This window comes from Lycium ferocissimum, chromosome 4, assembly GCF_029784015.1.
Source record: "Lycium ferocissimum isolate CSIRO_LF1 chromosome 4, AGI_CSIRO_Lferr_CH_V1, whole genome shotgun sequence".
Classification (NCBI taxonomy): domain Eukaryota; kingdom Viridiplantae; phylum Streptophyta; class Magnoliopsida; order Solanales; family Solanaceae; genus Lycium; species Lycium ferocissimum.
In genome coordinates, this window is record NC_081345.1 from 40,231,545 (window position 1) to 40,248,147 (window position 16,603).

General features: G+C 33.1%; 2 protein-coding genes across 2 annotated transcripts; both read left to right on the top strand.

The window, feature by feature from the left end:
* The first annotated feature begins 4,340 nt into the window (after window positions 1–4,340).
* Window positions 4,341–7,566, top strand: LOC132052903 (probable NAD(P)H dehydrogenase (quinone) FQR1-like 3). The gene is made up of 4 exons (XM_059444620.1): window positions 4,341–4,678; window positions 4,782–4,875; window positions 5,546–5,811; window positions 7,098–7,566. The coding sequence occupies exons 1-4, from the start codon at window positions 4,653–4,655 to the stop codon at window positions 7,318–7,320; spliced, it is 609 nt and encodes a 202-aa protein (XP_059300603.1). The 5' UTR covers window positions 4,341–4,652; the 3' UTR covers window positions 7,321–7,566.
* Window positions 7,567–9,814: 2,248 nt separating this feature from the next.
* LOC132052904 (pleckstrin homology domain-containing protein 1-like) lies at window positions 9,815–10,544 on the top strand. The gene has a single exon (XM_059444621.1). It carries the CDS (start codon window positions 9,959–9,961, stop codon window positions 10,391–10,393), a length of 435 nt encoding a protein of 144 aa, XP_059300604.1. The 5' UTR covers window positions 9,815–9,958; the 3' UTR covers window positions 10,394–10,544.
* Window positions 10,545–16,603: the final 6,059 nt, after the last annotated feature.

Here is a 16,603-nt window from a genome sequence, read left to right on the forward strand (position 1 = left end):
CCGGGGAAGTAGTACATATCTGTTGAATTCTAGTATAGCAATTAACTTTTTCTACGACACTTTTTGAAAACAGAGGCACTGATCACAGCATGCACTGCAAGCTGCATTTTTTAGTTGTTGGGCCTATGTTTATGATTGGATTTCAGTTCATTTTTTTGGTTTCTTTTGGGTGGTCTAAGCTAATTGGGCCTTTAGATTTGAGCTTATATTCTGTTTATTTTTGTGTAACTACTGATTCTACTCATTTAAAAAAAAATAACAAGGAATACACTTTTTAAGGAATTACCAAGTTATGTCGGAATTAATAAGTTTATGCTTAAAGGTGGGGGCATACTTTTAATGGACAAACTTTTATGTCGGACCCCATAACTCTCTAAAATCAAAGTTATTTATTAGAAATGGCTTTAAACTTTACTTTTTTTTTTTAAATTATTTTTGGTTGCTTAAAGACCACCCAAAAGAAGGGCAATTCACAGAATTGCCCATTTCAGTTTGGTTTCATAGTCCTAAGCTAATTGGGCCTTTAGATTTGAGCTTCCTGTTTATTTGTGTAACTACTGATTCTACTCATTTTAACAAGGAAAATTTACACCCCATAACTATCTCTAAAACTTATTTATTAGAAATGGCTACCTTTTTAAAATTATTTTTGGTTGCTTAATTATTTATCAAATTACTCTCTCTGTTTTTGTAAATCATTTCTAAGGTATCTCTCTCTCACTTACTTTTTTTTTTCAAATATTTTTCTCTCACATCTTCAATTCACAACCGTATTTTACTCCCATTATTCTTCACCATAATTAGCACGATTTCTTCTTCTTCTTTATCAGTTGCCCAATCTCTACAGGTAACTAATTTTTGTTATGTTATTTGTTGTATTTCTCTTCAATTGCTCATAAATTTCATCGTCTTTACCTTCAGTTTTCATTCATTTTTTTTATATATTTTCGGCCATTGTTAGAGTATCTTCAACGAGCTCTAACTCTCCATTTTAATGGCGGATATTGAAACTCCAAGCAAAAATACACCAGTGGCAACAAGAAAAGCAGTGGAGGATCTCCAGCCAATGGTCGAAGCTCAACCATAACAATTCGTTTGCTAAATCTCCATGGATAGGCCGAAATAAGAGGAAAATCCTTCTTATGTTTGCTAATCATGTGGTGTTGTTTATCTTATGAGTGATGAAGAATAGTATTGATTATAGCAATATGATATTGTAACATCATCTAGAAGCAAGAGAATAGGTTGTTGTTGCAGAAACACCATTGATGAGAGTCGTGGAGCTTCATGCCCACCAAGTGTCTGATAAAATGTTTCAGTATATTTCTGTGTATCAACAAACAGTATATCTAATTTTTCAGTATATTTCAGTGTATTATTTCGCTGTATTTAAATGTTTTTATCTCGTTTTTGGTTTAGAGCCTATTTTTACTCCACTTTGTTTTCACGGTTTTTGTATTTCGCTATATTTCAATGTATTTTACGCATTTTGTATTTCTAATTTATGAAATAGTTTACGATATATTTCATTGTATTCCATATATACGCATATTACAACTTTATATTTCTTAAACAATCAACCATATTTCATTGTATTCCGGCGTATATTTTTCTATATTTGGAAAGTTTTCGGATCTTTAGTGGTTTTGAATTCAAAAAGTTTTGATTGTGATAAAAGTTGAGAGAGATTCATTAGCTGTTATGGAATACGTGAAATATGGTTGATTTAATTTAACTTACCATTTAAAAAGAAAAAGAAGAATCTGTTCCAAAAATATAGCCTATTTTTACTTAACCCGATTTTGTATTTCACTGTATTTCAAAAAAATATGTTCCATAAATAGCTCCTGATTTCACTGAAGCGTGTTTACTGTTTACTGCATTTCTCTATATTTCAAAAAAATAGAAATACACGCGTTTTTAAAGAAAAGTAGCTATGCTTGGTAATTTTACATTTTATAGTTATATCTAATTAGAAGCTCATAAAAAATAACTATTTATGTAAGTTTCACTTTTAACAAATACTATTGTATTCGCAAGTTTGTAAGTTGGTTAAAAAGAGGTTGTAAAATTTCGGAGCAACCTCTTCACTCTTACTAGCTCCGCACCCGATTAGTACTACACTTCCTATTTTGCTAAACCGGTGTAGGTTACTCTTTTATGAAAATGATCTCACGTTCATCAAATCAAATAGGCCATTAATAATTAGTGCACCAAACGTGTATAATTTTTGTACGGGAGAAAAGATACATTATACTCGTATATACGTCATATCAATAAGTGCATATATTAAGGAAAAATACCTCCTTTAGTTCCAATAGGCAGTGACGCTGTTATAAGTTGTAAGTCCTATTCAATCTGCAAAAGGACAAATGCCAGCTCATTGCGGACAAAAACAGAACTAAAGATGCAACTGCTCACCTTCTTGGTGACTAATAAATTACGTAAAAAGCTTATTGAACTTGATTTATGTGTTAAATTATAAGTGCAAGGCATGTTTATCTTATATAAATTTAGGTATTAACTAGCTATTATTAATGGATAAACATTTTAATTTTTAATCATGATAAATAAATTATCATAATCTTGATACATTACTATTATATATAAGAGAGAACCTCAAGTTTTTGTAGTCCTCATTGAAATATTTTAGGTATTTTATATTTTTATATTTTGAAATTTGTCTTATTTGATGTTCTTGTGGTATATAATTTTTTTCCGTTGACTGTTGGACAAATCATCATGGGACACTTAGTAAAGACTTTTCAAACTTCCTTCTTTGTGCACATGGATTGATTTTTCTCTTTTAACATAGAATTGGTTCATGAGTTTAAATATTCTAATGAAATGTATTTTTTCTCTATTATTAATAAGATGTTCTTGAAATTTATGTGAATGATCGTGGCAGGCTCTTCAACCCGTAACCAATTTTTCTTAGGCTATTCTATCCTTTCTAAATAAGGCGTGACGTCCTGTAGCTTATCTATTTTCGTTGCCCCCTTCAGAAACGATCGGCGTGCCGTAGTTTTCAAGTATCTAAATTTTCACTTTATAAATTGATCTAATCAAATTTAATTTGGTTCCAAATATTAGTTAAATTTACTCTTGAACAACGAGACGTGACAAGTATTTTGAAACGAAGAGAGTACAATTAGAACTTTTATTTTCTATTATAATTTTAGGTCATACTTTAAAAATTGATTGAATTTTGTGTGTAGTAATAATGTCGGAATATGCATATGCTGGCAAACACAAGTAATCAACAAAGATTTCACTTGGGTAAGTTCTCAATAAAAATAAAACACAAATAACTTATAACATTGTTAAATATTTTTAAAATGTAAATCTTAGTCCTTCCGTCTCAATTTAAAAAAGGGATTTCACAGTCTGAAAGTTGATTAATCTAATTTTATGTGCACATTCTTTTAATATAAATTTTACCTAACAATTGATTACGTTGAAAGGCGGACTATAACGTGTTATGTTCACGTATATATTTGAAAATGTTTAAAAAACTTATGTTTATAAGAAAATATATACTTAACTGTCCAAATGGCAATAATACTTAAAAGTTGCAAAAGAAAGTAAAATTTTCACATTTTTTTAGTGTCTAAATATTTTTGCAATATGGGATAATCAATGTTTTATCTAATTTAGGAAAAACGGTTAACTTCCTTTTGGAAGGTTAAAGAAAATTTATAAAGGAAGAAAAAAAGTATTTTCATATACTTTTCAAAAAATAATTGTGTTGTTTAATTTGAAGGAGCATAAAAGTATTTTGCGATGCAGAACTTGTAATCATCTAGCTTAAAATTCTACATTTATTTATAAGTTAACTTCATTGATTTCATCATATTTCAAAAATATCTATAGCATTAAATATTTTTGACGTTACTTGAATATCGTAATATTCTTTTTTGCAAAAACAAAAGTGTTATAACTAATATGACTTTAATTTTTTTTTTTTTTTTTAAAAAACATATGACATTAGTTCTACATATGATAAAGCTTAATTTGGATAGTTAGAGATTATAGTTTGAAAAACTTTCAGTAAAATAGAAAATGAAAGAGCTATTGTGTATGCATTTATTTGAAAAGAAATTAAAATCTAAAATATAAACTAAAAGATGTTCTCTTGTAACTTTTAAATATTTTCTATGCTTTAATATTTTAGAAATCTCGAAGAGATGTTGATTGATGTCACAAAAATAAAAAAGTAAGAATAGAAAATGAAAAAGATAACTGCAAATATAATTTTTAGTGAAGTACGGGCCAAATGCCACTAGTGCAGAACTGCAGATAAATATTCCGTCACGCTTCTCGCTATTTTGTCAATGGAGGAGCACATAAAAAATCCTTAGACGATAAGGTCTTGCAACGTGGCTGAAACTTTGGAATACCTCCTTTTTGATAATCTATTTATTGCACGCATCCTTCTGCTCTGATAATGATCATAATCTTGATTCTTGCTCATAATTTTCTCCATACTCTTCGAATCCACCTCCTTGTCAACTAGAAATATTCCTGTTGAAATACTGTATTTTGGGGGAAGAAGCTATAGTTAATTTATAAGCCAATAAATTCTGGAATAATTTCCAATTGAGGGTTCAATTTAAATTCCAGGTCTGTGAGTATAATCTGATCAACAAACTATGGCAACAACGAAGGTCTACGTAGTGTAAGTGACCGTCTCCTTATTGTAGTGAATGAATGAATTTGGGTGGTGATTTTGCAGTAGCATCTGCCTTCTCTGTGTTTATTCATTTTTTTGTGTTCTTCAGGTATTACTCACTTTATGGGCATGTGGAGACTATGGCGCGAGAAATACAACGAGGAGTCAATTCGGTTATGGGTGTCGAAGCAACACTCTGGCAGGTAACTTCTACAGCTCTTTAGCCTTGGAAAGTTATTAGCATTGAAGTTTCTGCTCTAGCCTTACAGGTTTCATTTTCTTACTAGGATTTAAATTATAAACAATGATCTTGTAAAATAATAATTCATTATCAGTTAGTTTATGTATTATAGCAGGTTACTTACCTTATTTTTTTCAAGATTAATCTATCCATATCTACTACTATGGACGGTTAGAGAGGAGAACATAAAATTTGAGCCTATGAGTTACGCATGAGTATAATCTTGTTATATGTATATACATTATTAATTTTACTTCGAGTCAACAACAATGGTTCAATTGAATCCGCAGACCCACCTTTGGACAGTTATGCATAATTGGCTTCTTATTTAAGTGTATAAAAGTTACAACTTTATTACCATTTCCATGAATTTCTCAAGCTTATCAATCCATATCTACTATCGACAGTTATAGAAGTGAATGTAAGATTAACAGTATGTGAGTTCAGAATGAATGTTGTCTTATTCATAGTTTGTTATTTTAGTTCGAGTAAATAGCAATGGGTTCAGTTGAATCCACAGAAATCCTTAGATCTGCCTCTGGGAAACTATGCATAAATAGCTTTATATTAAGGGTCTAAAGGTTAGACTCTATATATTACTAGTTCCATGAATTTGATCGGTAGACACGTAGGTTCCGGAGACACTTCCTGAGCGGATATTGGAGAAGATGAAGGCTCCTAAAAAGCCTGATGATGTGCCTGAGATCACGCCTGAGCAGCTCTTGGAGGCTGATGGTTTCATATTTGGTTTCCCTTCTCGTTTTGGTGTGATGGCAGCTCAATTCAAAGCGTTTTTTGATGCCTCCGATGAGATATGGGCAGCTCAAGCGTTAGCTGGTAAACCTGCTGGAATCTTCTGGAGTACTGGTTTTCATGGTGGTGGCCAAGAGCTTAGTGCGTAAGTACTTCATTATCGATTCTCTGCTTTCTTTACTCTGTGCTCTTATCACATTCACATAGATTAATTGACCATCAATACAGATTCCTGGCTTGCATATAATTGAGTTATAGGACTACTATCCTGTAAGACTTAGAATGTAGTCCGTAGAATATTTGGGACCAGAAAATTTCTAGTTTCCTAATTGCTTCAACTTGGTATATGTGTGAAAAGTTAGAGCTCTGCTAGATGATTAATTGTAATTCCAGAATCTTTAATCAGTAGCTGTATAAACTCTCTCTATAGCTTCAATAGTCCACTTAAAGCCTTTGGTGTAATAATCCACAAGCCATGGATTAGCACTTGACGAGATCCATAGAAATAATTTGAAAATTTTCTAGTGCCAAGAGGATTCCGAAACATGGATATTATCTTTGTTTCATCAGATCATATGTTAAAGGGCACTGAAGCCTAGAATTGTGTTAACCAACCATAGTGGCGAAAGTCCATGTCAACCTAAAGCACTCGCTCTGACACATCAAATACTTTTTGTTCTTAAACATGGCTGTATCCTCACCTATCCTTCTATCCCTAAAACCACAGTTTGCTTAAGTATACTTTTGCTCTCCCCTCCATTTGGGAGTTGAATTCTTTTTTATGGATTGCTAGACAGGAAGAGGGTATTTGCAAGATCACGACGCCCTTTATTCATTTTTATCTTGATATTACATAAAAACTAAGTCAAGGTCACAGATGAGAACATAAGCAGGACACAGACTTCATGAAACTGAAGTCGAGAGAGTGACTTTTGATAAAATGTGTATTTCCCAAGCGCTCAATGCTCTAAATGGAATAATAACTTTAACTGGACCGTACTGTTTCTAGGACCGAGATCAGAAATTTGGAAAATTTACTTCCGTCTTGTTTCCATTTCAGCGGCTTCCAAAGGTACAGCGCGTTTAAGATCTTGTTATTATTGTCGAGAGAGTGACTTTTGATAAAATGTGTATTTCCCAAGCGCTCAATGCTCTAAATAGAACATGCAATACTCTTTCCTTTTCATCTTTAATTATTTTGGGATGAAGTATGCAATATTCTTCTATCATTGTAAAGACTAGAGATCCATTGCGTTGATAAACTCAAATGCAGAGTAAAATAGATACATAAAGCTTCTCATGGTGTTGTTAAATCATTCGGAGAATATTATGTTTTGTCTCGATTGTGTTGGATATTTATTTATTCTCTTCTTGTTTAGTCTGTTATATTTGGACAGCTCTTTCATTGACACGAGTGCTTGTTGCTTGCAGACTAACAGCCGTAACTCAGTTGGCACATCATGGCATGATATTTGTTCCTCTTGGATATACTTTTGGTAAAGGGATGTTTGAGATGGAAGAGGTAAAAGGTGGATCTGTCTATGGAGCTGGAACTTATGCTGCTGATGGTTCTCGTCAGCCCACAGAACTGGAATTTCAACAAGCCTTCCATCAAGGCAAATATATTGCTGAAATTACAAAGAAACTCAAGTAATTAGTCACAGAACAAAGAGCAAGGATTAAGACATAAGTGAGCAATTTATCACTGAAATGGGAAGAGTCCAGAAAGATAAGACTCTATCTGCAAATGTACATTGATTGTAAAAGCCTTAAGTCTCTGGAGAAAAGTTTAGATGTACAGCTGCCTTTGTTGCTTATATTCCGTTCGCATTAATTGATTCTCTACCTTGTAAATTTGTTAAATGAAATTTTAATTGATCCTCTATGTAGAATTTAATAATCTGCCATTCGGTCTTATGACTCTTATCCAGTAGCCTCTGTGGCCTAATGGTCCCTTTTTTCTTGATGAGCTGAATCCTATACTTGCTGATGCTTTTTTAGCAACCACCTAAGTCCTAATCTAGATGTATTGGTGGATATTTTTTATTGATCATAACCTGGAGCATACATTGATGACCACAGTAGCCGGTAGGAGGCATACCCCCTATATAACACAGCAACAAAAAACAGCTGAAAAAAGCAAACAAAAAAAATTCTCTTGAGCTATACAGTTCTCCTTCATTATCAAATTTGAACTTTAGGAACTTCAAACTTGTACTGATTCATTCTTGCTGTAGATGGTAATTCTTGAAATATTTGAGCATCCAATATCGACACATTATCGACACATTGGTTTCCCAAATGAAATATATTATGATGTTCTTAGTAGGATGCAATACTTGGTCATAAGATTAAGAATCAATTGAGATGAACTAACTAAAGAATATAGACAGCAATGAGAAGTAGATCATTGCTACTAGTCTGCTAAAATTTACAAAGTGTTTACTCTTAAGTTACAGTGCAAACGTTCACTTGAACAAGTTGAAAAAAAAAATAGATGAGTTCTATAAATTACTACTCCGTAACTTTCTAGTCATAACTTCCCTTCTTTCTAGAAACGGAATTTTCAGATATATTATACTCCATTAAAAATAAAATAAGTCCACCTTTACTTTTCTTCATATACATTTTTTTTTTATCTATCATATATTTGTTAGTAAATCTGTGTTCATAAATAGAAAATCAGAAAATCAGAAAAGCAGAAACGTTAGTTTAATAAAAAACATAAACAAACACAAAAATATTTTCCGCATCCAAAATATTTTTGTGTGTCTTTAAGGAATTTAATCTCCTCACTGTTGCCCAAGGTATACGGATTAATTCCTCCCGAGATAGAACGGAAAACTATTCTGTAAAAGCGGCACTTTAATTTACAGAACTTAAGCGAACTCAAATGGCGGAGCAAATCAAACTTGATACTTATGTTTGTTTTGGAAAAAAAATGCACAAAAGAGGGGAGAAATTTCAGAATTTTCGGTGTATAAAATTTGAGGAAAACCTTTAAATTTATAGACAACGAAAGGATAAGATAGTGTGTATCAATTCAAAATGTGTCATTTTAGGTTATTAGAACAAAATTTAAAAATTAATGAAAGACGTTTGACAATAGCTTTTAAGTTAATTATATTTGAAATAGGCATAATACATAAACAGACCCTCAAACATAACCTCTAGTATGCCCTCCAACTTTAGATGTGTACAAGTAGGCACCTCAACTTGTCTTCAGTTTGTCAATTGAACACTCCAACTTACAAAATGATCATCTAGACACCTCCAAAATTTATGTGTCATGTTCACGTCAGCATTTGTGTTTACGTATTCAACTTTATACAAGTTGAGATGCCTACTTATGCACACCAAAAATTAGAAACTATACTTGCCAATTAAAATAAAATTTGAGGGCTTGTTTATGTATTATTATGCTTCAAAATACTAAAAATACTAGGACAATTTGTAGGATTGGCTTTTGCTGGGGTGGTGTTTAATTTTTATCCCTCAAATTGGTGGTCTTTAACTTTTGCCTTTAAGGCAGAATTTGTGCATTTTTTTTTTACTGAGTTGAGATTCGAATCCACAACTTTAGATATTAGGCGAAGGGCAAAATTTAAAGACCACCAATTTGAACGGCAAAATTTAAATACCACCCCAAATGAAGGCCAATCCGCGCAAAAAAAAGAAAAGAAAATGCTCTTACACTCTTAGTGGTCGTTTGGTGCATGGCCAAAATTATTCCGAGATTATAATTCCAAAAATCTGCATCGATTGTTTTGGACTCAACTAAGTCACACATATGATGATTAATTTATCCCATATCTTGGGACTATTTTCCTTATACCATCTAATCCCGGATGGTATAAAAATTAAAGATCGTCTATGATAAGTGTAAGTATAAGAAGGTATATCCCATCTTTTACAAGGAAAAAAACGAAAATGAAAAAAAAAAGGATGCAATTTTATACTTTGTTTGGTATAAGGTATAAATTTATACCTTTTACCAAATATGAAATTCTTCATTGTTTGAAAAAATTAGTCTTTGAAATATATTTGGATTTGTTTTGGATTAGATTTGAGGAAGTTGGTGTGATTTTTTCCAAACGACCCCTTACTGTGGGTCAAAAAGAAATTCAGCAAAATAAATATCCGATGAGGTTCGCGAATAAATAAAATGAAAAAAGATCTACTCAAATTTATAGCTATGATGACAGGCTGACAGTGAAGCAAACAGTAATAATTTCTGCTCCGTCGTATCACAAGAACTCCACCCAATTCGAAACCCGAAAAGCCACCCAAAAATGGAAAGTCTATTTCGATCAGTGACAGGCGCAAACCCTAACCCATCCGATTACGAAGAAATCGAATTCTGGTCAAACCCTGAACGAACCGGTTGGCTCACAAAACAAGGCGAATACATCAAAACCTGGCGCCGTAGATGGTTCATTCTTAAACAAGGTAAATTACTCTGGTTCAAAGACCCTTCGTCTGTCACACGCGCTGCTGTACCGCGTGGAGTTGTCTCTGTTGCTGAATGTCTAACTGTTAAAGGTGCTGAAGATGTGATTAATAAGCCTTTTGCTTTTGAGTTGTCTACTAGTCGTGATACTATGTATTTTATTGCTGATTCTGAGAAGGAGAAAGAGGAATGGATTAATTCTATTGGGAGATCTATTGTTCAACATTCGAGGTCTGTTACTGATAATGAGGTTGTTGATTATGATAGCAGGCCGTAGTACCTTTATATATGTGAGTTGCACGTCTTATAATTGTGAGATGTTTCTCTTTTTTCATGTTGTATTGTGCAGACTATTTAGTGACTGGTTCATATGAAGCTTTCGTTTGGTTGTATGAGTTTATGTTTAATGAAAAAGTTCTATTTTCATATTTAGGTTTAATAGATCGACATTTTTACTATAATTGTTTTTGTTTTATATTCATTCGTAATTCGTACTTATATGTGAGTTGCATGTCCTATAATTGTTTGTTCTGTTTCTCTTTTCATGTTGTATTGTGCTGACTCTTTAGTAACTTGGCTTATATGAAGCTTTTGTTTGGTTGTATGAGTTTATGTTCAATGTAAAAGTTCTCTTTTCGTATTTAGGTTAATCACTTTTGCTTTCTGGTACTATCTGTTGTTTCTTGTACTTCTATTATTGTATTAATTTGTGGTAGTTACTGCTCTATCATTCCTTTTATAGTATTTTGCCATGGCTTATTCGTTTCCGTTATCTCTTTTTTTCGTACTGCTTTTATTTGCTTGTCCTTGTGTCGAGGGTCTACTGGAAACAACCTCTCTAGCTGCACAAGGTAGGGGTAAGGTCTGCGTACACTCTACCCTACCCTCCCTAGACCCCACTTTGTGGGATTTCACTGTTTATGTTGTTGTTGTTGTTGTTTAATCACTTGATAGTTTAACTAAAAGATTTTTATTTTCATTCGTAATTTGGATATAATTATCTTGATTAGAACTTAAATAGATATAGAGGATTCATAGAGCCGACTTAGTTGATTGATTGAGTAATTGAATTTCATTCATAGGGTTCATTATGTGATGTGATCAAGTGCTATTAGGAAACATTTTCATTTTAGCTGTTGGGATAACTATACAATGAGATGAAGTGCTCTGGTGTGTTAGATTGTGCAGCACTGACCCGCAAGGGTGGCTCAGTTGGTTGAGTATGGGGCTTTCATAATGGAGGTCTCAGGTTCGAAACCCCTTGCCTACGACAGCAGGGGATTTGCCTTCTGGGTCGAGCTCGTCGCATGGGGCTTGCCTAGTGCGGGTTACCTCTCCTGTGTGGTTTGCGAGCTATTACACAGGAGCTGGGTTTACCCTGTGCGGACCCGAAGGGTAGCGGCTGCGGGTTCCCATGTCATCAAAAATAAATAAATTATGCAGCACTGATCAGTCTAACTTTCCTTTTTCATTGGGCTGAGATAAGACTTTGAATTTCTATTCCTTCATTTCCTCTGTCAGTGCGACCCTTTGGTTAATCTGATAGGGAGTTAATTTCACTCGTATATTAAGAGTACCTTCATGACTATTGGCTTCTATTTCTAAGTTATTCTTTTGAAGTGTATAAAGGTGGTCTACATAGACTCTTATCTGTCACTGGAGAAGGGCAACTTGCAGACCACTGCACTAAAAAGGAAGAAAAAGATGATAAGAAAACGATGAGCAAAGAGATTCATTATTGTTTGAAGCAAAAGTTTCAAATAATTTATTTCAGGCTCCATTCTCTCTTCTATCTTTACCATTAGGGCAACCTGTTATAGCTTCTTCTAGTACCAAAAATCCTTTCTCTTATAGCTGGTACTCCCAACTTTACATATGTGGTATCCATTTTATCCTTGAAAGTTTTGCCATACATGAAGACTCCAATTCTATAGTCTATTATAGACTGTCTATCCTGTTTGGACCAGAAAACTTTGTCCCTGCAATTAATGAAACAGCTTGTACGCGTCCCAGAATTGCCTCATTAGATCAGGTAATGCCATTTTGAATATCAGATCATCTTGAAATGGTTAAACAGCTCGTCTCTTTCCTATAAACATACCCAGTAAAATGATATTGTGGCTTGCACATCCCCTTGTTTCGATGCCTCAGACCTATTCCATACTCCAGAGACTTGGAAACTTATCACTTTGATTTCATGCAATTGAATGAACTAATGAATTTGGAGGGTAAAACCTAAAGAAAGAAGAAATCATTGAGCTCTTTTTCTTACTTTATATTTTTCCTTGAGAAGTTAAAGTTATGGTGCACACTCATTGACAGTTATGGGTATGTCCTGTTCCCTTAATATCAGTAGAGCTGAACTGACTCATAGTCTCTACTTGGAGCTGTATGTCCTGTGGTTCCCTTAATATCAGTAGAGCACTAGAGCTGAACTGACTCACAGCTTTATCTAATTCTGATCCTGAGAGGTTCTTGCTAAACAAAGTCACTTACATGGCAATGGTGTCCCTGTTGAAAAACATTGCTTGGCTTATTGATCTCAGTGATAATCAGCATTTCAAAGTGGTTGTGAATAGTTGTGATTATTCTCTTCTGAATGTGTCAATTGCATTTGACCCTTCTATGTATGAAGGATTCATGTTGCTGATCTCAACTAGTTTGCGATTGAGGCATGGTTGATTGATTGATTTGACCCTCCTTTAGGTGCAACAAACTGTTCTAGCTGTTGCATGAAATCCTTGCACTCGAAATCTGTAGCTGAGCAAACAGTTTATACCTTGAGAAGATAGCAGTTTGAGAGAGTCTTTACAGCTTGGCATTCAGCCATGAAACTTTGAGACTACTTTAGTATACAACAACAACAACAAGCCCAGTAGAATCCCACCATGTGGGGAATCCCACCACGTGGGGTTTGAGAGTACTTTAGTATACGAATTCAAAATGACCTGAACCGATCAAGTTTTCTGGAGAAAGGCCACTGGTTAGTATATTGCCTAAAGAAGACAAGATACGTTTTTTTCCCTTCACCATCCTAGCTTAGTGCAGCAAAAGATAAACCAAAGTGAGAGACAGAGGTAAGAAAATGGATATCAACTCTACAGCATTCGGCTTATGGCTTTCTTAATTCGAGCAGTGTATGGCTTCAATTGCAGCTCTGATACCTCTACAAGAGTTGGGTTACCAGAATGCTCAAGCTGAAGTTGCCAACTGAACATGGTATCTCTCTGTGACTTTTTGGTTTCTATATAAATACAAAAACATCAGATGCCTCTTTTCATAAACAAGCACCAAAACATTTTAATTCCCTCCGGTTTCTCCCTATCCTAATTATTGACTTTTCCTTTATTTGTTTTCTTATTTGGAATACCAACATTTGAGAGCCCAATAATCCTCATGTCAAATAAAAATTGCCGTTACATAACTATTTGACTCAAATGTACAAATTAATATGACCCTCAAGTAGTAAAAAGGCAAGGGTAATATTAAAGAAAATCATGGCGTGAAATTATGAACCATGTGCTAACCTACTACAATTAATTATGTACTGGCTTAGCTGATAAGCAAACTCTCTTCAAAACGATGAGATTTCAAATTTTACTATTCTGGATACCTAAATTCAAAGGCGGATGGAGCCTTTCAACAATGAGTTGAACTTAGCTCAATATTTAAAATTTCAATATATATTAAATTTTAAATTCATAACTTTAAAAGTACGATGGAAGTTGAATCGATCAATTTAAATCTTGAATTCTCATTTGCCTAGATTTCTGGTCAATTGTGTGGTTTATTTATGTATGCGACCACATGTGTCATGTGCGTACGCTGAAATGCCTGAAGCTCATAGGATCCAATGCTATCTCTGGCTCAATGCTCAAGATATCAACACAAGCAGCACGACGGAGAATCGAGAAAAATCGGGTAAAGTGCATATCACGACAATGCTTAGCCTCAAGAAAGAAAATAGAGGAAGCGAAAGTGTGTTACGTTATGATTGAAAGTTCACGAGCTTCGTGCAAGCTTAATTTTTAATCTATATATACGTGAGTAGGAATTTAATTTAACTACCTATATAAATGGGGGATTGGTAGAAGCCTAGAATGCATTTTCAAATAGAGAAAGTGCAACAAAAATAAAAGAGGAAGTGATAGTATATGGATGATGAAAAAAAAGAGTGATAGTATATAGGTAAAAAAATCACTTAACTATGGTTAATTAATGTATACATTTGCTCCATTAAATTACTTAACTACATTAAGTTACTTGGTGGTGCGATTATCACTTCCTCCTTCTAATATTACAGTTTACAAATACCATACCAAACCAATTACGTCAAATCAATTTTCTCGGGTTTTTCGGGTTTTTTTTTAAAAAGTCTTCATACAAAACATATAACTTACTTCCAAATATTTCTTTAGTCCTAATAAGTACAACTATATTTATGAATACATAATAACATCACTTAACTATGGTTAATTAATGTATACATTTGCTCCATTAAATTACTTAACTACATTAAGTTACTTGGTATAAACACCAGTTTAGACTTTATTTGAGTTACTAACGATTATCACTTCCTCCTTCTAATATTTATAAATTTTACCAATAAAATACCAATCTATATATAATATAAAACCAAACCAATTATGGTCGGGTTTTTTTATTCACCAAATAAGTCAAACCAAACCCTTCGTCATAGATAAGGTGATGTAATTGTACACCGCACAAACCAATCTATATATAATATAAAGCTGAGAAACATGTAAGCAGATAATGCTTATTTCTATTTATCTTTTTTCTCCTTTTTTTGGCATTTGTTGGATTTTCTCATTATTTTATGTAGTTATTCAATTAATAAATATCGAAACATTTGGTTCTCAAAAGGCATGCACGAAACTGCTCAAAAGTGCAATTAAGTAGCTCAACCACGTTCTCATGCACGAAATAGCAGAAGAGAAATTTTAGGAAAAACATTAAATGATATTAAAGAGGCCCTAATGAGTAGGGTATATTTAATTTTCTGCAGGTTAGGATATGTTTAATTTGCTATGTCTCTTTCACAGATTTTTCATCCATAGTTTTCTCCAGGCATCCGAGCTTCAATTTGTGTAATGTTTCCGCTTTTTCTTTTACAAGCACCGATACGAGGTTTTTTTTGTATGTAATAACAATAAAATACAATCCATCCTCTTCTTCTTTGATGTGGTGTCGTTTTTGAGTCCTTTTATCGCATTTTTTGTTGTTTCATGGTAAATTATTGATTTGGTGTCATTTAGTCAAATTGCAATGTGTATTTATATTACGTGAATGCCATGCATTCTAATTTATCTTTTATCGGCAATTTAGCAAAGGCAACGTCTGTTGCGTCAAGAAAGTTTTTATTTGTGTACGACAATTTGAGGCATACTAATACAGATGGCAAGACTGGAGAACATAGTACATGATTTCTTGCCCACGTCAATCCGAAATTCGTGGGTAACATGAAAAAGGAAAATTATCATTTTTGTTGCAGATCTGATATAGAGTTATTATCATGTTGTTCAATTCATGTTCATCACGTATTCTCCCGTTTGATTTATTTGTCTTTACATTGTTTTTTTTTTTAAAAGTTATTTATTGTAAAAGATTTTTTTCTTTTTCTTAATTTTTCACGGGTGTATTAAAATGTGCTAAATATTAAAAGAATACGGATAGTTGAACGGGAAGTCCTCATTGTATCGAAATTGATTCATCGTATTAGTTTCATTATTTCTGCATATTAGAAGGGTTGATTTTAGTTTTTGAAAAAATTACATCAGTATATTTAATTATATTGGTCTAGAAAAATTATATGATTAAATTCAACCATTATGTCTTACTTGTGGGTTCACAACTTATTCCCTGATGAAAATGAGTTGTGTTTAAATAATTTTAAGCACGGATAACCTTAGTTTATGTATTAATAATATGCTGAAGTTCTTGTATGTACATGTTCTTTCAAAGTGTTTACTAAACTTACTAATTACTTGTGATAAATAGTTATATGGGTTTGAGTTGGTTAAGAATGGAGATAACAAGAGTAAAACTATTCCAAGATATCTACTTTTGGCTGCAAAGAGTAGTGAGCTCAAATCCTATCTTCTCAATAAACGACGAACAATAACTTAAATGTTTTATTTCGTATGATAATTTTTAGTTATAAGATCAAATTTATGTAGCTTAGTTTTCTATTCTTCGTAAATTTTCAAATATCTTTTACGATCACGCTTTTGCCATCATTTATTTCTCTTAGAAAAAAGGGATGATGTCTAAATTAATTATTAGCATGATCATTTTGTAAGTTCTCAAACATCTCTTAAAACCGCGCTTCGCGCGGTCAAATTCACCAATAGAGTATAATATTCGTACCAAAATTTGCAAGGTTCTTGCAACTAGTACTAGTTCCAATATTATTAATGCAACTACGGAAGTGACACTGCCGGAGGTCCTCAAACATGTTGCAGTGATA

Coding starts and splice junctions, on each gene's coding strand:
- LOC132052904 (XM_059444621.1), top strand. CDS start 9,959: ATGGAAAGTCTATTTCGATCAGTGACAGGCGCAAACCCTAACCCATCC.
- LOC132052903 (XM_059444620.1), top strand. CDS start 4,653: ATGGCAACAACGAAGGTCTACGTAGT. Junction 4,679..4,781: donor ACAACGAAGGTCTACGTAGT/GTAAGTGACCGT, acceptor TGTGTTCTTCAG/GTATTACTCACTTTATGGGC. Junction 5,812..7,097: donor GGTGGCCAAGAGCTTAGTGC/GTAAGTACTTCA, acceptor TGTTGCTTGCAG/ACTAACAGCCGTAACTCAGT.